This window comes from Paroedura picta, chromosome 3 (genome assembly GCF_049243985.1).
Source record: "Paroedura picta isolate Pp20150507F chromosome 3, Ppicta_v3.0, whole genome shotgun sequence".
Taxonomy (NCBI): Eukaryota; Metazoa; Chordata; class Lepidosauria; order Squamata; family Gekkonidae; genus Paroedura; species Paroedura picta.
In genome coordinates, this window is record NC_135371.1 from 170997225 (window position 1) to 171021438 (window position 24214).

At 52.6% G+C, this 24214-nt stretch overlaps 2 protein-coding genes across 5 annotated transcripts; one reads left to right on the forward strand and one right to left on the reverse strand.

Annotated features, from left to right (window-relative positions):
• The first annotated feature begins 760 nt into the window (after positions 1–760).
• SLC35A2 (solute carrier family 35 member A2) lies at positions 761–17824 on the forward strand. 2 transcript variants are annotated; one of them, XM_077329502.1, is made up of 6 exons: positions 761–909; positions 4338–4520; positions 5171–5322; positions 7534–8243; positions 11363–12153; positions 15154–17824. In XM_077329502.1, the coding sequence occupies exons 1-5, from the start codon at positions 849–851 to the stop codon at positions 11631–11633; spliced, it is 1377 nt and encodes a 458-aa protein (XP_077185617.1). In that variant the 5' UTR covers positions 761–848; the 3' UTR covers positions 11634–12153; positions 15154–17824. The 2 variants fall into 2 exon arrangements, with proteins under 2 accessions (XP_077185617.1, XP_077185618.1); XM_077329503.1 differs by lacking the exon at positions 11363–12153.
• On the reverse strand, positions 16914–24191 carry PQBP1 (polyglutamine binding protein 1). 3 transcript variants are annotated; one of them, XM_077329513.1, is made up of 7 exons: positions 24034–24191; positions 21915–22036; positions 20912–21023; positions 20279–20388; positions 19401–19511; positions 19158–19218; positions 16914–17150 (listed from the first exon to the last, which is right to left on the reverse strand). In XM_077329513.1, the coding sequence occupies exons 2-7, from the start codon at positions 21979–21981 to the stop codon at positions 16994–16996; spliced, it is 618 nt and encodes a 205-aa protein (XP_077185628.1). In that variant the 5' UTR covers positions 21982–22036; positions 24034–24191; the 3' UTR covers positions 16914–16993. The 3 variants fall into 3 exon arrangements, with proteins under 3 accessions (XP_077185628.1, XP_077185629.1, XP_077185627.1); XM_077329514.1 differs by having other exon boundaries at positions 24001–24148; XM_077329512.1 differs by lacking the exon at positions 24034–24191 and having other exon boundaries at positions 21915–22056.
• Between the last annotated feature and the right edge of the window lie 23 nt (positions 24192–24214).

Below are 24214 nucleotides of genomic sequence, written 5' to 3' on the forward strand. Positions count from 1 at the left end.
CACCCCACTCAATTTAGTAATCCTGTATAAGTTCCACACAAAGAGGAAGCAGCGGTAGGCTTTGAATCCATCGCAATGATTGTTCATTTCAATTCCCAATTTTTATCATTCTAAAAGCCTACACTAATATTTGATTTGTTGTGTATTTTTCAACAACAACAACAAGAAGAAAAACCCCCACCACTTTCCTAAGTTGCCTGGAACCTCCGAGAAATGGCGGGGCAGAAATAGACAAATGCAATCAAACAGAGAGATGCAATCAAATGCAATCAAACAGATGTGAATAATTTATAACGCATTTTATACAAGTAACAAAAAAATCAAAAGAATTAATTATATGCATTTACCTACCTAGATCAGGGGTAATCAAACTGCGGCCCTCCAGATGTCCATGAACTACAATTCCCAGAAGCCCCTGCCAGCATTTGCTGGCAGGGGCTTCTGGGAATTGTAGTCCATGGACATCCGGAGGACCGCAGTTTGACTACCTCTGACCTAGATAGACAGATACATATAATTGATTCTTTATACAAAATAGTAATTTAATATAATAATGTTAAATAAACCAACAAAAGTCGAAGCCAGAGCCCCGCCTTCCGCCCCCTTCCCAAACCTGGCGTCACCATAGAGCTGTCCAAGAACCAGAGCGGCCCACTTCTCCTCAAGCTTCCGGGACGTCCAGCGGGTGGGCCGCTCTAGCCCTGCCCTCGTCCCCTCTCCTCTTGCGACTCCATGGTACTCCCCCTCCCTCCCCGGACGTCTTCTCCCGGAAGCGGAAGTCGGGTGAGGCCGGGGATGCGGAAGTGCAAGCAGCTGCGGGGAAGCTGGGCGGCCCGGCGGTTGCCACCATGGCAGCGGCTGAGGGCCCGGGAGGCGGCGGCGGCGGCGGGAGCCCGGGGGCCGCAGGAGGTGAGAGGCGGCCGGGGCAGGAGCCGGGCAGGGGGTCCCCGAGGAGGCTCCCCTGGCCGGGACGAGGAGGGGGCGCCCCGCTTGGGGGGCTGGAGCCGCTTCTCTCCCGGGGCGGGGGCTCCCTCCCTCCTCCCCCCCACTCGGGAGCGCCTGAAGCTGCGTTGCCAATCTCCAGGTGGTGCCTGGAGATCTCCCGCTGCTGCCACTGATCTCCAGTCTGCCTGGACTGGGAAAGGGGCCGACTGAAGACCAGTGGCCCACTCCTCCACATGCAGCCATCTGGCCGACCTTGGCCAGTCACCGTTCTCTTAGAGCTGTTCGCACAGAGCAGTTCTCTCAGAGCTCTCTCAGCTCCACCTGCCTCACAGGATGTTTGTTGTGGGGAGAAGAAGGGAAAGGGGTTTGTAAGCCACTTGGGGATTCTTTCCGGGAATGAAAAGTGATATATAACCCCCCCCAGCTCTTCTTCGTCTTTATTTCTTGCAAAATAAGAAGCGTGGTCACCAAAGATGCCATCCTCCAGGGGGAGGTTTTCCCCGAATTACGGATTACAAATCCACTCCAGATGACAGATCAGTTCCCCCAGAGAAAATGGCAGTTTTGGGGGGTGGACTTGTAACACGCTGAGGAGGTCCCTTCCAAACCCTGTCCTCCACTGGCTCTACCCTTCCCCTCCAGTCTCCAGGTATTTGTCAACCTAGAGCTGGCAACCCCCACCAACAGCAGCCGTCCCTGGGTCTCCGAAGTGTCACCTGCCACTGGGCCCTTTCGAAACTGGTTGGGCCAGGGATTGTGTCTGGGGCTTTTTCACACAAAGCATTCAGTCTGTTTACGAGCCCATCCCTGCTCTGTGTTTTCTTTATGCTGTTTCCTTGATCCCGCCAGCCTACTTCACCCATAATCCCTGCTCTATACAACCCTGTTAACAAGCTAGTGGCCAGGAGGATTAACAGGTGCTAAGCTTTCTCAAGAGTCACTGAGTCCTGTGAGCCCCTGCCAGCACAGGCAGGGCACAACAAAGACGAAGAAGCAAGGGCTCGTGGGAATTGTAGTCCATGGACATCTGGAGCCAAAATTTGGCTAGAGACAAAGATATGGCTTGCCTCTGTGTAGCAACCTGGGTATCCCTTGGTGGTCTCCCATCCAAATATGACTCTGCTTAGCTTCCAACAGCCGACCAATCAGGCTTGCCAATCAGGGCAGAGACATCCAGAGGTGGCTTCCCATTGGCTACCTCTGTGTAGCAACCTTAAGACTTTCTGGGGGTTCTCCCAAGTACTAAACCAGGGCCAACTCTTATTATCTTCCAAGGTCAGACAGGACTGACCTGGGCTGTCCAGGTCAGGGAAGAGACATCCAGAGGTGGCTTCCCATTGGCTGCCTTTACATAGCGACCCTGGCCTTCCAGGGTGGTCTCCCCTCCAACACTCCAACCAGGGCTGACCCTGCTTAGCTTCCGAGACCAGATCAGGTGGGGCTAGCCTTGGCTGTTAGCTGGTGCAGAAAGTGGCAGCGGCCAGCATAAGAAGCCGTCTGTCCTTCCTCCTCCGAAGCACTTGCTGCAGTCTGCACTGCTGCTCTCTAGACTAGGGGTTCCCGAAGTACACCGCTCCAGGGTGATGGGAGGATCTAGGGGAGTGGGGAGGAATTTGGGGGGCAGTAGTGGGGGCAGCAGTCCAACTCTTCCTGCTGCAGCTGCATTTTCCTAGCGAGAGACGTCTGCCATGGCCTGCCTCTGGGAAATAGGAATCCTGGACTTCCCTCGGGGGTCTCCCATCCTAAGGACCTAGATTAGGGCGGGCAGCCGTATTGGGCTGAAGCGGCAGAACAGAGTTCAAGTCTGGGGACACCTTGAAGACCAATAAAAAGTTTTATTCTGGGTAGAAGTGTTCAGATTCAGGCACACTCCATCAGCCATCTGAAGAAGCATGCCTGCATACGAACACTTAATACCCAGAATTAAACTTCGTCGGTCGTAAAAGTGCCCCTGGACTCAGACTTTATCTTTAGAAAGTATTATCAGGACTAAGCCCTTTTGAATAGACCTCAGAATAGTGCTCTTTAGCAACTTGGTTTTTTTAAAGTTAAGACATAGGCCTGCCAGCCATGATCTCATAAGATAGTTAAAGATAGACTGCCTCTCAGTGGAGAGAATCACAGAATCCTAGAGTTGGAAGGGACCTCCTGGGTCATCTAGTCCAACCCCCTGCACTCCCCTCTCCGTCAGATGGCTCTCCAGCCTCTGTTTAAAAATCTCCAAAGATGGAGAACCCACCACCTCCCCAGGAAGTCTGTTCCACTGAGAAACTGCTCTGTCAGGAGCTTCTTCGGGAGGTTTAGATGGAATTTAGAATCCTAGAGTTGGAAGGGACTTACTGGGTCATCTAGTCCAACCCTCTGCACTATGCAGGACACTCACAACCCTCTCGCTTATTCCCTGTTGTGAGAAGAGGGCGTCCTACATTTTGTCAAATTCAGTAAAACTCTCTGTGTTCACAGTTCCGGGCTTGAAAGGGCAGAACAAAGTTTGGGGGGGCGCGTTGCACCTCAGAAGACCCAACAGAGTTGCATTCAATGTGTCAGTTTTCATGCCTTGAACAAAGTTCTGTTGGTGCCAGACGCCAGTTTTGTCCGGCCCGAGTTCACAGTTGACCTTACGACGCAAAAGCAAATAAACCACAATGGAGAGAGAGGAGTTAGATTTGCTAAGATAGCCTTTCCACCCTTGGATCTTCATTGCCATTTGCGGTCCCCGCCTCCGCCTCCGCCTCCTCCTCCTTGTGGGCTCGGCTTTCCCTTCCAGAAGGAGCAGGTGGCCACCGTGCCGGCGAGTGGAATGTGGAGCAGCAGGATGCGGCCCTGCCAGTTTTCCGCTCTTACTTCCTGTTAGATATGCCTGGGCATAGTTTGCAGAGCCGGCCGGCCAGCCCAGAGAAGGATCTGGCTTCAGCGTCACGAGAGACGGGTGGGGTGGGGAACCTGCCCCCCCTCTTCTGTAACTTTCGGGAGGCGTAGATCAGCAGGCAAGAGGGCTTGCAGAGGGACTCTGCTGTGTCCTGATGGGTTAGCCTGCTTCTACTCCCCCCCCCACTTTGCTAATTCATTGGGAAAGAAGCTTTGAGAAACCTGCAGCAGCTCCTTTCTCACTAAGGAGCTGTAGGATGGGACAGGGGACAGAGCCAGCCAGTGGTTCCTAGGGTGGTGAATTTGGCTAAATTCTGCAACAAGTCCTGCAGAGAGCTCCTTTTCTGGGGGTTTTCCTCCTTCTCTCATACATCTTCAAACCTGGTGGTTGTGGAAGTGGAGGGGGTGGGTGGGAGGGGTGTTTCCAAAATGTGAGTTCTATTCTCTGAGATTTGGTTGTCCCTCGAGAGCATCGCTGCTGTCCGGGGAGAGCGCCAAGCAGATCCCTGCGCTTTTTTCCCCAGGTAACCGGCAGTTGAAGTACATCAGCTTGGCGGTCCTGGTGGTCCAGAATGCTTCCCTCATCCTCAGCATCCGGTACGTGCGCACGCTGCCCGGCGACCGGTTCTTCGCCACCACGGCGGTGGTCATGGCGGAAGTCCTCAAGGGAGCCACCTGCCTGCTGCTCATCTTCGTCCAGAAGCAAGGTGAGAGGGGCCAGGCCGCCAGGGAGGGCTGTGCATCACCCGCCCGCCCACCTGCAGGGGTCGGCTTGTTTATTTTTATTAGTTTGTTTGTTTGTTTAGAGATTTATGTACTTCCCCTCTCAGTAATACCACTCTCAGTAATACCCCTGTGGGACAGGTGAGCCTGAGTAAGCCCTGACATTATTGCTCTGTGAGAACAACTCTAACAGGACTGTGACTAGCCCAAGGTCACCCATTTGGCTGCGTGTGGGGGAGCAGGGAATCAAACCTCCTTCGTCGGTGCTCTTAACCACCACACCAAGTGGGCTGTAGCTAGAACACGAGAGCATCCAAAAAAGCTGATGGGCTTCAGGTTCAGCACTTCTTTACACAGAGAGGGATTGAAATGCGGAACTGGTCGCCAGAGGACGTAGTGATGGCCACCGGAATAAGCAGCTTTCGAAGGAAGTTGCATAGATTCATGGAGGATCAGTCGATCAGCGGTTGCTGGCCTTGGTGGCTGAGGGGAACCTCCACATTCAGAGACACTAAGCCTCTGAATCTCAGAGCTAGGAGGCGGCCTCTGGGGAAGGCCTCGGCCCCTCCACCCTGTTTTGAAAGTTAGTTACCAACAGAGTCAATCTCGGATCCATTCTCTCCCTCCACCCCAGGTAACGTGAAGCAGTTTGCCTCGTTCCTGTACGATTCCGTGGTGGTGCAGTACGTGGACACCCTCAAACTAGCCGTGCCTTCTCTCATCTACACCCTCCAAAACAACCTCCAGTACGTGGCCATCTCCAACCTGCCTGCAGCCACCTTCCAGGTGAGGCACGGGGCTGTTCTTTCGAAGCATCCGCTGGCCAGGGGGACTCTAGTACAGGGACTCTCACAAGTTCAGCTCCCCCCCCCCCCAACACATTTTGGGCCATGTTCAGAGATGGGGATAAGTCTCCAGGGGAGGCGGGGTAGGTGGGAATAATTCCTTGCCGTTCCTGCAGCAGCGAGCGGCAAAATCACTCAGACACACGAAAATTGCTTCTGTTCTGTGTTGGTATAATCACGTCTCCCACTGACTCTCTTTGTGCAGCCACTGGAAGTGGTTGCTTCCATTCCCTGGAGAATGGAGAAACCTTGGGAAGGGATGGAGGAAATCTTGTTCCAGCACAGCCAAGTAGCAGAGCTCCAGAGCAGGGAGCTGATCGTCCCTGAAGGAACCCGTGTTCTGCTCCTTGCAAAGCTGGACGGGCAGGACCTCTGTCGATGGGCGGACAGGGCCAATTTCCCCTCCACAAAATTTTCTTTTGCTTGCCACTTTTTTTTCTTCTTTTAATCACATTTATTCTGGTTCTGCTGGCCAGGGGGGAAAGTCAAGCCGTTGCTCTTCTGAGACTTCAAGCAAGTATTGGCCACCCCTTTTCAGGTATCAACTGCAGAGCCATAAGGACTAGAAACTTGCTTGAAGGGGAGAGGAAAGAAGGCACGGAATGGGGACCGTTCAGCTTCCGGAGGACTTCCGCTCTCTCTTTAAAAAGGAAGCGGAAGTCCTCAGGAAGCGGAACAGTTCCCCATTCCTTGCTTCCCCTCCCTTATTTCGCTAACCGTGAATGCGGGAAAGTCGGCGCCAGGGTAGGGTAGCTCAGCGGAACCTCCCCGTTAAGCAGCACTGTGCCTCAGTCTCAGGTCTGGGAAGTTCCTGGCTGGGAGTAGGCAGGCCCTTGTTTTGAATCCCGCAAGGCAAGGCTTAGAATCAGACCCCAGTTCCCCTTTTCTGGAAGTTTGATTGGGAGGATAGGATGATCTGACCCAAAGCAGGGTCTCCAGTTCAGGCGTGACATGAAACCGTGGTTTATTGGAACGCCAGTTAGCTGGGTTGGGTGTTTTCGCCCTGGCGAGCAGGGAGGGCGGTTGGGAAGGGCGGCCATAAAACCTTAAGCTGTGTTTGTTCCGCTTGTCTTTTTTGTATGCCCTGGCCCAGTGAGTCCGTCTGTCCTTGTGAGGAGTGAGGAGTGTTTTCAGATGCTATAGAGGGGTCTGATGGAGTGAGCAGCGACTCATTAAAGCGCAAACCCTGCCACAAATTTTGTTCGCCTTAAGGTGCTTCTGGACTCTGGCTCTGGCCCAGGAAACCGCTTTGTACTTAATTAGGCCCTTGGTCCAACAAAGTCAGTATTGCCAACTTGGACTGGATCGAACCTGGGACCTCCTGCCTGCCAAGCAGAGGCTCTGCCACTGAGCCAGGGTCTCAGGTCAAGGTCTTTCTCATCCCCTCCTGCCTGGTCCTTTTAACTGGAGATGCCGGGGATGGAACCTGGGACCTCCTGTCTGCCAAGCAGAGGCTCTGCCACTGAGCCAGGGTCTCAGGTCAAGGTCTTTTTCATCCCCTCTTGCCTGGTCCTTTTAACTGGAGATGCCGGGGATGGAACCTGGGACCTCCTGCCTGCCAAGCAGAGGCTCTGCCACTGAGCCAGGGTCTCAGGTCAAGGTCGTTCCCATCCCCTCCTGCCTGGTCCTTCTAACTGGAGATGCCTGGGATTGAACCTGGGACTTTCTGCCTGCCAGGCAGAGGCTCTGCCACTGAGCCAGGGTTTCAGGCCAAGGTCTTTCCCATCCCCTCCTGCCTGGTCCTTCTAACTGGAGATGCCTGGGATTGAACCTGGGACGTTCCGCATGCCAAGCAGAGGCTCTGCCACTGAGCCAGGGTCTCAGGCCAAGGTCTTTCCCATCCCCTCCTGCCTGGTCCTTCTAACTGGAGATGCCGGGGATTGAACCTGGGACCTTCTGCATGCGAAGCAGAGGCTCTGCCCCTGAGCCAGGGTCTCAGGTCAAGGTCTTTCCCATCCCCTCCTGCCTGGTCCTTTTAAGTGGACCTGCCAAGGATTGAACCTGAGACCTCCTGCATGCCAAGCAGAGGCTCTGCCCCTGAGCCACGCCCCTCCATAGCTTTCTACCCTGACCAAGTTGAGAATGACCAGAGGCCAGGTCTTCGGCCCGCCTGCATGTCAGTGTGCCCACTAAACCGCCCTGCCTTTCTCAGGTCACCTACCAGCTGAAGATCCTCACCACGGCCATCTTCTCAGTGCTGATGCTGCGCAAGAGCCTCTCCCGCCTCCAGTGGCTGTCCCTCGTGCTCCTCTTTGCCGGCGTGGCCATCGTCCAGGTGGAACAGCAGCAGGGGGGCAGCAAGCCGACGCCGGGGGGGCTGACGGCCCCCCAGAGCTACCTGGTGGGGCTGGTGGCCGTGGTGGTGTCGTGCCTCTCGTCCGGCTTTGCCGGGGTCTACTTCGAGAAGATCCTCAAGGGCAGCGCCGCCTCTGTTTGGCTCCGCAACGTCCAGCTGGGCATTTTTGGGACCCTCCTCGGGCTGCTGGGCCTGTGGTCCACGGAGGGGCCGGCCGTGGCCCAGCACGGCTTCTTCTTCGGCTACACCCCGCTGGTGTGGGGCGTGATCCTGAACCAAGCCTTCGGCGGGCTGCTGGTGGCCGTGGTGGTGAAATACGCCGACAACATCCTCAAGGGCTTCGCCACGTCCTTCTCCATCGTGGTGTCCACCGTGGCGTCCATCTACCTCTTCGACTTCCGCCTGAACGTGCTCTTCGCGCTGGGAGCTGGCATGGTCATCGGGGCCGTCTACCTGTACAGCCTGCCCAAGGGACCGTCGAACACCGGGAACACCGGTTTGCAGCCGGGCCACGCCGTCCCGAGCAAGGAACTCCCTCCCGTGGCCACGCCAGGCTTCCTGACCAAGTCAGTGCTGGTCAATTGAGGAGAAAGGCCCGGCGGCCAGCTTTCTAACTCTCCCGCCCCAGGGCCACCTCGGCTCCTCCCCTGCCTTACCGCGTCCCCGTTTTTTACCTCCGTACTGCCCTAACACACTTTTCCTTCCCCTCAATTTGTTCCCCGGCCACCTTTTGGGGCACCGTGGGGTAAAGCCCTTCTGTTCACTCGGTTCTCCCGTGCCAGTTCAAGCCCTCAGTTCACTGTCGGAGGGCACCCCACCCTCTCCCTCGCACCCCTGCGGAATTTTGGGGGGAGGGGGGTGCTGGATGAGAGCGTCACCTGCGTCCTTTGCCCCCCTCCCCAGACACTCCCCCCTACCCCGCAAGACTCCCTCTCGTTTCATCCGGAGGAAGCACATTTTCAAAGAAGTGTATTTTTGTACAGACGCTTTGAACGAAAGGTCCAGCGCAGGGGGCAGGAGGCGAGGGTGTCCGGACGGCTGTGGAGATAACCCATGAAAAAAGGCTCGCGCCAGCATTTTGGCACATACGATGTGGTCCTTTTTCTTCTTTTTAAGTGCCACCTTTGGGGACGCAACGGGAATGTTATTTCTTTTTGCTGGGAAACGTTCACGGCTGATCCACTGCGGTGGACGCCCACAAGGGGCACACAGGAGGGGGCGTCATCCAAGCAGGCTAGACCACGTTTGCGAGGGAGGCGAGCCGAATATGCAGGCCCCTCAAGGACCGAGCCTCCCGAATGCATGCGTGCCGTCCGGCAAACCTTCCTCGGGATCGGTCCACCGAGACGGTTTCAGGCAGGGGGTCTTTTGGGGCCGGGGCGGCCCAGCGGCTGGACACAGGCCAGTTTGCATTGGAGGGGAACGGGTGAGGGTAGGGAACCTGGAGCCTCAGTTGTGGGGAAGGGGGGGTCAAAAGACCCCGTGGTACACAGCCGAACGGAAGCCAGTTTTGCGGGTGGGCCGCCTTCTCCTGTGACCCTCTGCGTACATCTGACGCCTGTCATTTTTGGGGATCTTGGGCGAACGGAGGGGGCCAGGCAGAGGAGGGCAAATCACACGCCGTAAATGAGCACTTAACCAGCTGCCCCCCCCCAAACAAAACAGTTTTGCAAGAATCATGTTTGTGGGGGGAGTGTTCAGGCAAGCACGGGAAGTGCTCAAGGCAGCATGAGGCTGGCAGTCAGAGCAGGGTGGAGCTGTCATTTTGCCGTGGCCCTGCAGCTGCTGGTTGGTGCGTATGTGTGTCTAGAGGGGGTGGGATAGTTTGGACCCAGGTCTTGTGCTTTGCGGGCGCCGCCAGGGCACAGGCAAGCCAACGGGGACGCAGCCCTGACTGCCTCGTGCCCGGCCAGGGGATGGACCGGTGTCGGCGGTCAAAGGCCGCAGCTGCAAAAGGGAAATTCCTCAAGCCCCTCGCCGGTCACCAATAAGGTGGGCTCGGGGCATCAGCAAGTGAACCGAAGACGTCTGGGGGTGAGGCTCACCACCGTGCCTCAGTTCCCCTCTTCTTCTGGTGGCAGGGTGGGGGTCGACAAGGCTGGGGGGGGGTCTTATGTTTTACATATATTGTGCCGTGTTGGAAAACACTAATCGCCGGGGGGGAGGTTGTGCCCAGGAAGCAGTATGGGGCTCAGTCCGCCGTTTGGAGGAGGCTGGGGGACGGGGCGGCACGAGGAATAACCAGACAGTCACGGTGTGGATAGTATTTTCTGATCGCAGTCCTTTTTCTACAATTCCTGCTTTTTTTTAAAAAAAAGAGAGAGGTGGGCGGGGGCGGGACGGAAAGCCAGTACAGTCTGCCAATGTACATAAATCACAGATGAATAAAGAGAGTGTATTTATTTAGCCTTCTTGCTTGGTGATTCGGGAGAGCTCGGAAAGAGTGGGGCCTGTGCTTGGTTCACTGCATGCCTAACCCTATTAACACCGGGAGGGGGGCTGGGCAGGGCAGTGCATGACGGGGGGGTGCGGGGGTCTTTGCTTGGGCGTTGGGAGCATCCGCAAGGTAAGCAGAGTCAGGGCTTAGGTCTTGAGGCCTAGTTCACATTCCCTGTTGGCTGCAGGGACTTGGCAGTGGTGGCCCTCGTGGAAAAAGTGCATGTGCCACTTGTGAGAAGGGGGCGTGTGGTGGGGGTGTCAGGCCGCTTCTCCTTCCTCACATGGAGCGAGCCCCCACACTCGGAGGAAGAAAAGGGGCCGTCTGCTGAGAAAAGACATCTTAGTTGACAGCAAGATCTGGATTCGAATACAGCTCCGCTGTAGAGATCAACGGGATGTTCGGAGTGTAAGGTTTAAACCAGGGGTAGTCAAACTGCGGCCCTCCAGATGTCCATGGATTACAATTCCCAGGAGCCCCTGCCAGCATTCGCTGGCAGGGGCTCCTGGGGATTGTAGTCCATGGACATCTGGAGGGCCGCAGTTTGACTACCCCTGGTTTAAAGAGTCTAAGCTCCCTTCGCCCAGATAAATGGCTGAGTCCTTCTATCCCGATTGGAAGGGGAGGGGAGAGGGGGCTAAAGAGCCAGGAGCCAGAGGTTCTGTGTGCAATGCTGTCAGTTTGAGAAGATCAGAGCAGTGTGTCTGCACATCCCCAGGGAATTCTCTTCCACCTTCTGACTGGGATGGAAAGGACTCAGGTCTCCGTTAAGAACGTAAAAGAAAAGAAGGCCGGTTGGATCAAGCCAGTGGCCCGTCCAGTCCAGCAGTCCATGTCCCCTGGTGGACAAATACCAGGGGCCATCAGGAGGTCCACCAGCGGGGTCAGATCTCCAGAAGCCCTCCCACTAGCACCCCGACAAGCGTGAGGAACTCAGAAAACCACTGCCCTGGGCATAAGAGAAGACCTGTTACATCAGGGCATCCAGTCCAATGCTCTGTTTCATGCAGAGGCCAAAACCCAGGGGCCATCAGGAGGTCCACCAGTGGGGCCAGAACTCCAAAAGTTCTCCCACCGTTGCCCCCAAGGACCAAAATCACAGAGCTTCATTGCCCCAGCCAAGTATTCTCTCTCTAGTTTGGGACTCACGGCCATGGATGGTCCTCTGCTGTTTCGGGTCTCACAAAACTTTATCCCTGAGAACCAGCAATTTAGATAGGGTTTTTATTTTATATTTTTGCTCTGCAGGGCGTCTGGCTGGCTCTCCAGCTGCCTGAAACGGCAAAGAGTCACCACGAGGAGTTATGCAGAGCCTCGCCCCCTGACTTTTTTCGTTGGCTCTGCCCCCTGCGGCAGCCGTTTTGTCCTGCCGCTCACCGTCCGGAGGCACCTGCAGGCTCAAAAAGTTCGGGGACCTCCGCTGTGCATCTTGTCGATTGCGACGGTGCTGCTGGGACCAGCATCTAGCTCTTCTTCGACTCTGCAGAGCAGCCCGGCTGCCCCCTTGAAGCGTAGGTGACTGGGTGAACCTCCCTGTTTACGTTGGCGCTGGAGTACCTTCGTTTTTGTGACTTGTTCGCCTATGGGGTGGGCAGGAGCCCTTCTGCAGGGGGACCGCCTACCTGCTATGGCTTTTGCAAGTGTTACAAATACGGGTGTTTTAAAACTAAAAAAAAACTGGCCCAAATGAGCTGGAGTTGAAGGACATTGAAAGAAGTTTTGCATCAGCTGGATGGGCAATTTTTTTGCCGATTTCTCCCTTCTCCCACTGAAGACCCCTTTAGTGTTTCTGGGGGTCACTCTTGTTCCAAGCAGCGTATCCAGGTGCTTTTTGGCCTACAGCTGGAGGGGGGAGTCTGGGAAGATCGCCCTCCCTGAAGAAGCCCATGAAGGGTACTTCCGATCCCATCCATTGTCTTGAATCAAAATGGAGGGCTTGAACATTTTGTGCCCGTTTTTCCTGGAAAAAACTAGGCGAATAAACTTGATGTTACCCTGGGCGTTAACGCTTCCAGTGTCGGAGGCCTTGCCTGACAAATGTAAGTACCAGTGTAAATGCACACACATGGAGTACACACCACGCTACATGGCTTCTTTTCTTCCGCACCCCCTAACCAGCCTGGTCCGTAACCTTCTCTCCAGCTATCTAATATCACTTTGTCTTCTTGCATCTCACCATGGTGCTAGAGCTTAGGATATTGGGGACCTGCGTTTGAATCCTCATGTGCCACATAAACTAGCTTGGGTGACCTCGGGCCAATCTCGTGCTCCCGGCCTGACCTACCTCGTAGGTTTGTTGTGACGATAACGTGGAGGAGGGGAGAAAGTTGGGCCGCCCTATGAGTCTCCTTTGGGGAGAAAAAGAGTAGAAATGAAGTAAAACCACGTTAAAACAAGCAAGGGAAACCCCTCAGGGATGTAACAGGCCTCAGTTTGGGAGCCTGAGCATGCGGCACTAGTGGGCATGCTCAGTAACCTGGGGCTAATGCTTGCAGGGAAAGCACAGCTGTGTCACCGAGGGTTTGTGCCGCATCATGGGAGGGGGCAGAGGCAGGAAGCTAGAAATGGCACACAGTGATGAGCAGGGAGAGGTTTGCCAGCTCCGGGTTGGGGAATACCTGGAGATTTCAGTGGGTGGGCTTTGTGGCAAAGAAGGACCTCAGTGGAATATAATGCGAAGGAGGCCCCCCCTCCAAAGCATCCATCTTCTCCAGGGATCCTGATCTCTGCCACATGGAGATGAGCTGCAAAACCGGTGGGTCCCCATGGCCCAGGCATCCCTAGGGGTCAGATGCAAATTGCATTCTGGACCCGAAGAAATTCTGGGGGATCCCCAGTTCCCACCTGGAGGCTGGCCTCCCTAGGTATTTCCCATTGCAAAGCTGGCAAACCTTACAGGATAAGAGATTGTCAGTAAAATTCAAGTGCAATCAAGAAAAAGACAGAGACCATTCTTTGTTGTTGGACTGGGAATGCCCCTGGTTTTGCTGGACTAGTTAACATGCATGATGGCTGAGGAGTCTCCCAGTTTACTAAGACAATTAACACCAGTAATGACTAACTCAACCACTGGTTGGCCCTGGGGGAGTATGGAGCAGGCATCGATCCTCTTGATGAATTCTCGTTCGGTACTTTCACGTTGGAATCTGCCTTTGAAGCCCTTTTGCTGGAGAATGGTGTTTTTGAGATTGGCAAAATCAAGTTTGCCCATCGTGGTTCCTGTGGGCACTGTGCCACTAACCAAAACTTTTCTTGGCGCTCACTAGATGTTTGTAGAAAGGGACGGCAGGCAAGTTTTTTGTCCGCCAAGCGGTCTGATTGGCTGAGCAGATTTTTTTAGAAAAGTCTTGGCAGTATGACTGAAGGGAAGCTGCGGCAGCCATTTTGTGTCTGGCCCCACCTCTTGTGGAAGCCATTTTAGGTCCGCCATTTTGGTGGCTGCGCCCACAATACTGGCAGAATTCAAAAGGCGCCCGCAGGTTGGGGACCCCAGGAGAGAGGACATCCCAGGTCAGTGCTAGTTGATTTGATCAACAGCTACCTCAGCAGAACTTCCAAATTGAGAGAGAATGGGGTGGCCGAATTTTCTTTGTTGCGATGGCTGCTGCCTCCCTGCATGCAGAAAACTAAGCATCCCAGTGGATTTCTAGCTCAAAGGCTAGCCTTCTGCCTTCAGGGATAGTACAGTTGGTGAACAGTATTGCCACCTCGTTGGCTGTTTGGATGAACTAATCCAGGGTTGGCCAAACCATGGTTAGAATCATAGAATCATAGAATAATAGAGTTGGAAGGGGCCATACAGGCCATCTAGTCCAACCCCCTGCTCAATGCAGGATCAGCCCTGTCAGTAACCGTGAGCCTCTCCTGGCTAGGGTTTTTAAAAAAAATCAGGTCAGTTTTTTGGGGGAGCCCAAGGGCATTCCACTCACTTTGCAACTGGAATTTACTGTTCAAAATGGCAAAATCCCCTTGCAAACGGTTGCTGAAGTAGTTTGAAACAGTATTATTTAGCCCAAGTGAAAGTGCCTTACCAAGTTTCTAGTCCTCATGGTGAAGGAAATGGAAAATAGGGGGCAAACACTAAAGGCGGAAACAAAAAAATGGCCACCAGTTTCACGTCCGTGGCCTCGGTTTCCCTAGACACAACTCCTTGCCTGGTGTAACCTCCTCTCTTATCCTTTTTGACTTCCTGTATCTGGAACCTTGCCCGAAAACTGGCTCCTTTACTAACACGGGTCTCAAAAGCAAGATGAATGAAGTGCAAAAGGTATCCTAGCTGGGGATAGAGCAGCCTTTCTCGACTTTTTTACTATTAAGAAACTCCTGAAAGATTCTTCAGGCTTTGAGAAATCCCAGAATTGGCAGGACGGTGCAGAATCTGGTTGGGAAGCAGAGCTGTGGACACGCCCACCCTGGGCCCCTTCCCTTCCCCTCCAGGCCCATCATTGGCCATTCTGGGAGGGGTGGCTGGGATAGCAGGTCATATCATCTGATCAAAGCTTAACCAATTTAAAATATATATTAAAAAATAAATGAACTCCCAGCCATTCCAGAAACCCTTCCATAGCTGTCCAGAAACCTCAGGGCTTCACGAAAAGCCTGGAATTCAGACATTTTGGGCAGAGGAGGCACAAGCCCACCTTGAAGCCCAGAAATCATCCTCGCTGATATTTCCCAGCTCGGAGTGGCAACCCGAATGGCACGGCCACCAAGCTACCCCTCCCCAGCTCCATGCTTCTCAAGCATCATCCCCAGAGGCCCACGGACGTCTGCAGTCTGAGTTGGCAAGCCTAGTTGAAAACGTCACCCTTGTGCTCCTCCTAGCCTCCCAGTGAATTTGCTCTGTGCTCTGCCAGGCAGGTGAATTGATCAGCAGCGGGGGCCAAACCTGACTTGTCCGACAGGAGCACAGGGAATGTGGCCGACTTTTAATTAATATTTAGGGCAGCTGGTAGCTCTTAGCAGGCAAATGACTGTTGCATTTTATTTCTCTCTTTGCTCAAGTTTGCATTTCTTGCTCCCCCTCCCCTCTCTTCCAGGATACCGGCAAAAGAGAAAGGCTCCTAATCATCTGATGCCACACCCTGCCAGTTCCTAGCGGCGGACCGTCTGTGGACTGAGGGGTACCAGCTCTCCATCGCGCCCCCAAATAATTTATCGCCTTGTTTTCTTTGATAAAGATGGTGCTTCCCCACCCTCCTGATTTGGTGATTTCTCCGCCACTTCTGGGGCCAGAGAAGATCTCCTCGTCCAACGAAGCTGATGATCGGTCAATTCAGGACCGATAAAAGGAAAGATTACATCACGCGGAGAGTGATAACAATGTCGAATTCGCTGCCAGAGGATGGCCACAGGAATAAACCCTTGAGAAGGGGACAAGAGAGATTCATATATCAGCAAATACTAGTCGAGGTGGCAGAAGAGCACCTCCACATGCATGAATCTGCTGAATCCAAGAGCCAAGAGCCAACACCTGGGGAAGGCCTCAGCCTCTCTGCCCCGTTGTGGGCTGTTCAGAGGAACTACTGGCAACAAGATGCAGGGCTAGAGGGACCACTGGTTTGATCCAACACTTACTGCCCTACGATGGACAGACCAGTTTGTGACCTGAAATGCCTCTTTCCTAAGGCCCTCTTCCCACATGCGTGGTCATCCTTCGATCACAGCTGTGTGAAATATATCACCACCAAGACGGCTCAGCTAGTAAACACAGCAGATTTGGGTTCGAGTCAATGCAGAATACTGCATAGCAGAGGTTACAGGTTCCATTTGGGGGTGTTCTAGTCCTGGGGTCATGGTCTGGTCTGGTTGCCTGTGCTCACAGACTCCTTCTGAACAGGGTTATCATCACCTAAAGCAGAAAGAGAAGCTCCAAACGTTGCCAAAGTATTACCTGGGTCAAATCCCTTACCTTAACATTCCATTGTATGTGATGTTCTTTCCTAGGTGGATCAATACAGGTTGCTGTTTTTAATCTGTCCTGAGCAGGCAAAAAGAGCCGGAGTTCAGGAACACCATAAGGACTAACGCAATTTCTGGTAGGCGAGGAGCTTTTTGAGTCACCGCTCACTTCTTCAGCTACCAAGATGGGTCGCTGTGTCAGTCTGTCTGTAGCGGGAGAAAAGGGGTAGAGTCCAGGAGCCCCTGAAAGACAAACAATATTTGTGGCACAGGAAGAGCTTTCTTAAGTCTAGCTACATCTGGAGAAGTGAGCCGTGACTCCCGGAAACTTCTCTCCCACCACAAATCGTGCTAACTATTAAGGAGCTCATGGTCTCTGGCTCTTTTCTCCTGCCACAGACAGACTAACACAGCTACCTATTTTTCTCTATCTCCATGGAAGGCACCACATTCAGCCGTACAGGACAGAGTGGTATCCAAAGAAATGAGCAGTGACTCACAAAAGCTCCAAACCAGCCACTAATTGTGTTAGGCTTTTATGCTGAACATTCCTTGTTCGTGACGCTCTTTCCTACATAGGACATTGAAGGCACACCATCTCCCCCCCACACCCCCTGCGGTACTGGTGTGAGTGTGGCTTTGGGCCATACAAGTATTTGGCCCAGCCAGTATTTCAAAGCACATCACTTTTAGGGATTACTCAGCACAAATTAAGGCTTGGGTGGAGGGATTTAAAAAAAGAGAGATTCTTGGGCTCTCTGCTGGATGTATCAGCAGATAGCGGTCCACCTCTTTTTCCTCTGCAGCGCAACACTGACCCCTAGAGGCTAAATACAGAAATAACCAGTGACCAGCCTCAAGTCCCCCCAAAGAGTTCGGAAGTCGCATCATGGCGGAGTCGCTCAGAGGATGGTTTTACCAGCTTTATTATCAAACATATAGGGGAGGGGAGGGGAGGGGAGGGAAGTGAAGAGAGTCTCAGTCCTGCTGCTTGGCCCGGGATGCTTCTGCGTTAGCCCGCAGGACGGCTCCGGGGCTCGGATAGGGGCGCTGCTGGAAGAGGGGTCCGGCAGCCGTGGTGTCAGCACCGGTCTTGGCCTCGTTGCGCTTGGGCAGCCCGGTAGACCAGGTCCCCCTGTGAGAAAGATGGAGAGGATGTCAGAAACACTTTCTGGCTCACATTGCCTCTCCCCCACTGACTGGTAGCAAAAGGGGGGGGGGATTCGAACTTGGCCCTGCCAGATTCCTCTGCACTGTGCTGGGAACTAGAAAGATTCCAAAGGCAAAGACAGCTTTCAGACAGATTAATGGAGTAGCCACGGTGACTAATGGGAGAAAGAGGGTGGGGCTATACCGGGCACCCCCCCCCCCCAAGGAAAAAAGCTTGAAACCCCTATTAGGCTAATCCAAACCCCAAAAATCCCTGGAAAATTCCACCAATAACTAAAGGCTCTTCTGTAAGAGAGAGAATGCACCATCTCGCTAATATGTTATCAGACAGCAATAAAGAATTAACATTTGGATGATTTGGCTTCTAGTCTTAGAAGCCTCTGGCCTAACTGAGGGAAGGAACGATGTTATTTTGTCGTCTTCTCTATTTTATGTATTTTACTGGGTGTTTTATTGCAGCTTATGTTTTATGTATGTCTCTATTAATATGGCACTTATATATTACATCATAGAATCATAGAATTGGAAGGGACCTCACATCTAAGTTATATAAGGACTGTATGACTGCAGAATATTTATTCTGGAATCCATCCTTATTTGCTGGTCCTGGACCGTAATAAATTATTATCACCTGCAAAATTCAACTGGATGCAGATTAGGTATGTTTCATTAATCCAAAAACTTCGGGACTGACGGAAAAGCTGAAGGATGCTCACAAGGGTTGCGGCCCCTTTAAAACAACTTCCAGGTGAACTTGTGGCTTGGAGGGGTTTAAAAGAATGGCAAGCCCTTTAAACACTCCTTCCAGGGCTTACAAAAGGCTGCATCCCCTTTAAAGTATAAAGGCCCCCCATTGGAAAGGATGGATGATGGGGGCACCTTCTTTGAGGGTCCATAGAACTAGAATCCTGGCCCACTCCTTTTTCAAACTTAGGAGAGGGGCTGAGGAGAGGCACCGGCAGCTATCCTGAAAATTTGGGGTCCCCACCCCACCCCCCGAGTCCCAGATTCTCCATTATATCCCATTGACTATAACGGACCCTATAGGGCAGGGGTAGCCAACCTGTGGTCCTCCAGATGTTCATGGACTACAAATCCCATGATCCCCTGCCAGCATTTGCTGGCATGAGCTCGTGGGAATTGTAGTCCATGAACATCTGGAGGACCACAGGTTGACTACCCCTGCTATAGGGTAAAATAGGGCCAAAAAAATCCAGCCCTTCTGAATATTTACTGAATCCAAATACTATAGTGGTACTGGGATTTGGGGATATTGGGGAAGACCCGAACCTGAAAAATACTGTATTGGATTATTTGCACACAGCTACGTGTTTCACTGTAGATGCTTCATAGGAGAGGATCAAAAGTACACTTCGAACTAAACCTTTCCACAGCAATCAAACTTAATTGCTGCGGAAAGCATCTCTTCCCTTTATCTGTTTCCTGAGTAAAGGGAACCTCTGTGTTCACCTCTGAATACCAGTACATGGAATGAACATCAGGGGAAAGATTTGGCATCTCTCTGCCCTGCTGTTGGGTCCTCCAGAGGAGCTGGTTGGCCACTGTGTGCGGCAGGAGGGTGGCCTACATGGACCCCTCGTCTGACCCAGCAGGGCTCTTCTGATGTTATTTTGAAGGCCTCAGCCTCTCTGCCCTGCTTTTGGCCCTCCAGGGGAACTGGCTGGCCACTGTGTGAGGCAGGAGGCTGGGCTAGATGGATGACTGGACTGATCCAGGAGGACTCTTAGGATGTTCTTATGAAGGCCTCTGCCCTCTGTCCTCCAGAGGAACTGGTTGGCCACTGTGTGAGACATGATGCTGGACGGGGGGGACTCCTGGTCTGATCCAGCAGGGTTCTTCTGAGGTTCTTAGGAAAGCCTTGGCCTCTCTGCCCTGTTGTTGGCCATCCAAATTGGTTGGCTAAGCACCCTCCTCCTCCCCCCACACCTCTTCCCACTCTCGGCATACTGACCGTGGGGCATCAGAGTAAGCACTTGGATCCATGGGGTCCAGCTCTTCATCCTTCCGGCTCGCTGTGGGGCACAATGAAAGAAAGCCAGAAGGATTCAGGGCTCCTTCCAGGTTACCAAGCCCTCCCCCCCCCCACCTTCCAAGAAATCCCCAGGACAGCCCAAGCTCAAGGACACAGCATGCTTGCCGCTCCAAGCACTGCTGGGGAGCAGCCCCCCTCCCCTTGGGCAAGACCAGCCCTTACGCTTCTTGCTCTTGGGGTACGGCGCCAGGTCCTCCCGCCGGTGAAGCCGACGCTCCTTCGCCTCCTCCCTCTCGACCTTCTCAAGCAAGCGTTCCGATTTGTCCTCAGCGTCTGCAGGAGACAGGTGTGGAGGGAAATTTATTTATTTATTTATTTAGATTTATATACCGCCCTCCCCGAAGGCTCAGGGCGGTTTACATTAAAACTAGTCGATACATGAAACAGTCTTCGTTAAAAACATACAGTAATTAATAACAGTGGTTGTAACCATATAACAGAATAATGTAACATTAAAACAATATAATAAAATAATATAACGATGGAACAGTGCAATACCACAACAGGTCCAGAGCGCTCTGGTGGAGTTCTGGGAGGAAGGGGGGGGGAGTGGGGGCCCTTCATTCGCTGTTGCTTGTGCCTGGTCTCAACCAAATGCCTGGTGGAGGAGCTCCTTTTTGTAGGCCCTGCGGAACTGTTTAAGCTCTGTCAGGGCCCTGATCTCCTCCGGGAGCTCGTTCCACCAGGTGGGGGCCAGAACAGAGAATGCTCTGGCCCTGGTCGAGACCAGGCGGACTTCTTTAGGGCCAGGGACCATTAGCCGGAATTATTTATTAAAGCTTTTTTTACATCCTTCCCTTGTGGCCGACGACAGCAGTGAAATATGAGGGCGAGCCAAAGAGCAGTGCTACAAAATCATGAAAAGCTTCATTAAACAAAAACAAGAGCTCAACATATTCTCCGTCTAGGTCTGCACACTCCAGAAGGGGGCGTTATCCCTCTGTCTAACCCAGGCTTAACCAGGGTTGCGGCTTAGCCAAGAGCCACGGTCGGCAGCCCCGCAGCGACAGCCCGCTCCAGCCACCTTTGAGCCATCTCACCAAAATTGCTCTTCAGCTTCTTGGCCGCTTTTGTGATCACAGAGTTGGGGTCGTTCGGCGAAAGCCAAGAAACCAGATCGGTGTCGAGGTTCCAGTAGTAAGGGAAGCCGCTGCGGGGAAAGACAAGGGAAGGTTTTTTTTATCAGGCAGCGCCAGTTCTAGCGCCCACCGAGAGTTCATAGAATCATAGAGTAGGAAGGGGCCATCTAGTCCAACCCCCTGCTCAACGCAGGATCAGCCCTAAGCATCCTAAAGCATCCAAGAAAAGTGTGCGTCCAACCTTTGCTTGAAGACTGCCAGTGAGGGGGAGCTCACCACCTCCTTAGGCAGCCTATTCCACTGCTGAACTACTCTGACTGTGAAAAATTTTTCCCTGATATCTAGCCTATATCGTTGTACTTATAGTTTAAACCCATTACTGTGTGTCCTCTCCTCTGCAGCCAACGGGAACAGCATCCTGCCCTCCTCCAAGTGACAACCTTTCAAATACTTAAAGAGGGCTATCATGTCCCCTCTCAACCTCCTTTTCTCCAGGCTGAACATTCCCAAGTCCCTCAAACTATCTTCATAGGGCCTGTTCCCTTGTTCCCTCTGTCTGGGGGAAGAAACGCCTGGACGTCGCTCAGAGCTTACCAGATTGGGTCAATTACTTTGTACCAGCTCGGCGGCAGGTTCTCGATCCTTGTGGCTTCATAGTCCACGTGGTCGTCATCGTAGTCTTCGGCAATGATTTCTTCTTCTGGCTCTGTTGGGAGGTGACAGCAAGTCAGTAAGATCACGCTTTTTAAAGAATGAATAATAATGCATCCATTCTAAAGCCAAATAGAAATGAATTGGTCTTATCATAGGCATGTCCATTGGGTGTTTTTTTTTTAAATCGCTACTCACAAGAGTTTCGAAGCAATGCGAAGCAGTAAAAACTGTTGGCAAAAGCACCACAAAGGCAGTTACAACAAACATGAAATGTTAACATTAAAATGTTAGGCTATGCAGAACAAGGCTGAGACAGCACACAGGCCGTCATCAAGAAAGCCACTGTAGGTTTTCTGCCAACCACAATTTTCATACAATCATAGAGTCTGAAGGGACCTCCTGGGTCATCTAGTCCCACCCCCTGCACTATGCAGGACACTCACAACCCTCTCGCTCGTCCACTGTCACCTGCCACCCCCTTGAGGCTTCACAGAATCAGCCTCTCCGTCAGATGGCTCTCCAGCCTCTGCTTAAAAATCTCCAAAGATGGAGAACCCACCACCTCCCGAGGAAGCCTGTTCCACTGAGAAACCGCTCTAAGTTTCATATCTGGCTATAACAAACAACTGTTTTTGATTTACTTTGATACTGAGCAGAAAAAGGTACATACAGAAATGTTTTCAGTTCTTTTCTTCCAGCAAACTCTGCTATCAATTAAATATTTTCTCTGAAGCAAGAAACTGTGAAGAGTTTATTATATGATGTTTCTTGTTATAAGCATTTCCTGCCATACAGTATTTCTCTCTGTTTCACTCCTACGCTGTTTGTTCCTTTCACTGTGTGTTCCTTCCTTTGTTATATAAGCTGTACAGTTGGACAGTTTCTATTTTAAGCATCCCCTGGAGAGTTCCTGGGGTTGGCAAAGGAGCCTTCGGGTACCTACCGGGCTCTACATGTTTCAGCAGACCTCGCCTTGCCAGGCGGGACTGAAGCGCCACGGGCAGCGGCATCTGGGGCGAGGCAAACTGGGGCAGATGGACCAGCCTTTCTCCCGCACAGGCTCCCCTGTTTCCAAACATACAAAAGAGATCTCAGATGTTCAATCGCATCATTGACACTTGTGTGGCTCCTTCCCTCCCTGCTTTCTGAAAGGAACTCATGCCCTTTCCTCATTCTCCTGCCCAGTTCAACGTATCTCCTAAAAGAATCACTATCCAGCTATACTCCTGTTTGCAGCCTCTAATGGAGCTCCCAATTCCGGTTTCTGCAGCGTCCCCTGCAGGTGTCGTTGCTATTTCAGAAGAGCTGGGTTTTCCTTGTACCCTGCTTTTTACTGCCCCAAGGAGTCTTATAGCAGATTGTCATTGCCTCTCCCTTCCTCACCTCACAACAGACACTAGCTGGCTGCATGTGGAGGAGGAGGGAGGAATCAAACCCGGTTCTCCAGGTTAGAGGCTGCTGTTCTTAACCACGACACCATGCTGGCTCTCAAGCTCCTGCTTGACTGTAAAAGTTTTAACAAGTATTCTGAAAGAGTTTATCTTGTTAGCAGGTGCTGTGAGACAGGACATGGAGGTGATACTTGCAAAGCCATGATGGATATAAGACAGGGGGTTTGATATATGTGTTGGGACAAGCTGGAGTGAACTGTCTGGTGGAGGTGTCTAGGGTGGTTTTGGAAAGGCTCTTGAGAGGCAGCTTGGTGTTATAGCGAAGAGTAGTGGTCTCTAATCTGATAAACTGGGTTTGATTTCTCACTCTTCCACACGCAGGTGGCTGGGTCAACTTGGGTTAATCTCTGTTCTCTCAGAGCTCTCTTGGCCCCATCTCTCTCACAGGGTTTTCTCCAGGGGAACAGATCTTGGTCATTTGGAGATCAGTAGTAATCCCACATGATCCCCAGGTCCTACATGGAGATTGGCATCCTTATTGGTTGTGTCCCTAAGCACAGCCACCAAGCGAGGAGGTATTGGGGGAGATCTAATGCCATAGAGTCGATCCTCCCAAGTAACTATTTTATCCAGGGGAGCAGATCTTGGTCATCTGAAGATCACCTGTAATCTCACAGGATCCCCAGGCCCTAACTGGAGGTTGGTATCTTTATTGGCTGCGACTTGACTCCCTAATTACAGCTGCCAAGCCAGGTTGCCAATGCAGAAGATTTGTTGTTGTTAGGTTCGAAGTCGTGTCCAACCCATCGCGACCCCATGGACAATGATCCTCCAGGCCTTCCAGTCCTCTACCATTCCCCGGAGTCCATTTAAGTTTGCACAGACTGCTTCAGTGACTCCATCCAGCCACCTTGTTCTCTGTCGTCCCCTTCTTCTTTTGCCCTCGATCGCTCCCAGCATTAGGCTCTTCTCCAGGGAGTCCTTCCTTCTCATGAGGTGGCCAAAGTATTTGAGTTTCATCTTCAGGATCTGGCCTTCTAAGAAGCAGTCAGGGCTGATCTCCTCTAGGACTGACCGGTTTGTTCGCCTTGCAGTCCAAGGGACTCGCAAGAGTCTTCTCCGGCACCAGAGTTCAAAAGCCTCAATTCTTTGACGCTCGGCCTTCCTTATGGTCCAACTTTCACAGCCATACGTTGCAACTGGGAATACCATAGCCTTGACTAAATGCACTTTTGTTAGCAGGGTGACGTCTCTGCTTTTTAGGATGCTGTCTAGATTTGCCATAGCTTTCCTCCCCAGGAGCAAGCGTCTTTTAATTTCTTTGCTGCAGTCCCCATCTGCAGTGATCTTGGAGCCCAGGAAAATAAAACCTGTCACTACCTCAGTTTCTTCCCCATCTATTTGCCAGGAAGAAGGAGATTAATTGCTGGCAAAAGAACGTGAAGGGCAAAGGCTTGATCATAACCCTTCCTGACATGCTAGCTTTCTACGTGGAGGGAATTTTCCTTTCTTAATAAACCACCCCCATGCCAGGCGCCCAGCAACGGCCTGCACAGAGGAGGGTTTCTCCAGCCCTATTAAAAGAAGCCCCCCCCCCAATAACCTCCCCACCTCAGGCAAGAAGACCCCCAAACCTACCCCTCCGGCAACACGCACGAATCCAAACTTCACCTGAGTCAAACGAAGCTCCTGAACCTTTTCGGCCCTCCTGAGTCACCGTCCTTGATCGCCGCCCGGCTTGCCTCTCTGCACGTGACGCGCCTTAACCAATCCACAGGAAGATTCGGCTTCGCCCCCGTCACGTGGTACCACTTGACCCCCAGCCCTACCTTAGGAGATGCTATGGTCCCCT

Coding starts and splice junctions, on each gene's coding strand:
- SLC35A2 (XM_077329502.1), top strand. CDS start 849: ATGGCAGCGGCTGAGGGCCCGGGAGGCGGCGGCGGCGGCGGGAGCCCG. Junction 4,521..5,170: donor CATCTTCGTCCAGAAGCAAG/GTGAGAGGGGCC, acceptor CCTCCACCCCAG/GTAACGTGAAGCAGTTTGCC. Junction 8,244..11,362: donor ACGCCAGGCTTCCTGACCAA/GTCAGTGCTGGT, acceptor TTTGCTCTGCAG/GGCGTCTGGCTGGCTCTCCA.
- PQBP1 (XM_077329512.1), bottom strand. CDS start 22,050: ATGTTTGGAAACAGGGGAGCCTGTGCGGGAGAAAGGCTGGTCCATCTG. Junction 19,219..19,400: donor GTACCCCAAGAGCAAGAAGC/GTAAGGGCTGGT, acceptor TGTGCCCCACAG/CGAGCCGGAAGGATGAAGAG. Junction 17,151..19,157: donor GCTTACTCTGATGCCCCACG/GTCAGTATGCCG, acceptor TCTTTCTCACAG/GGGGACCTGGTCTACCGGGC.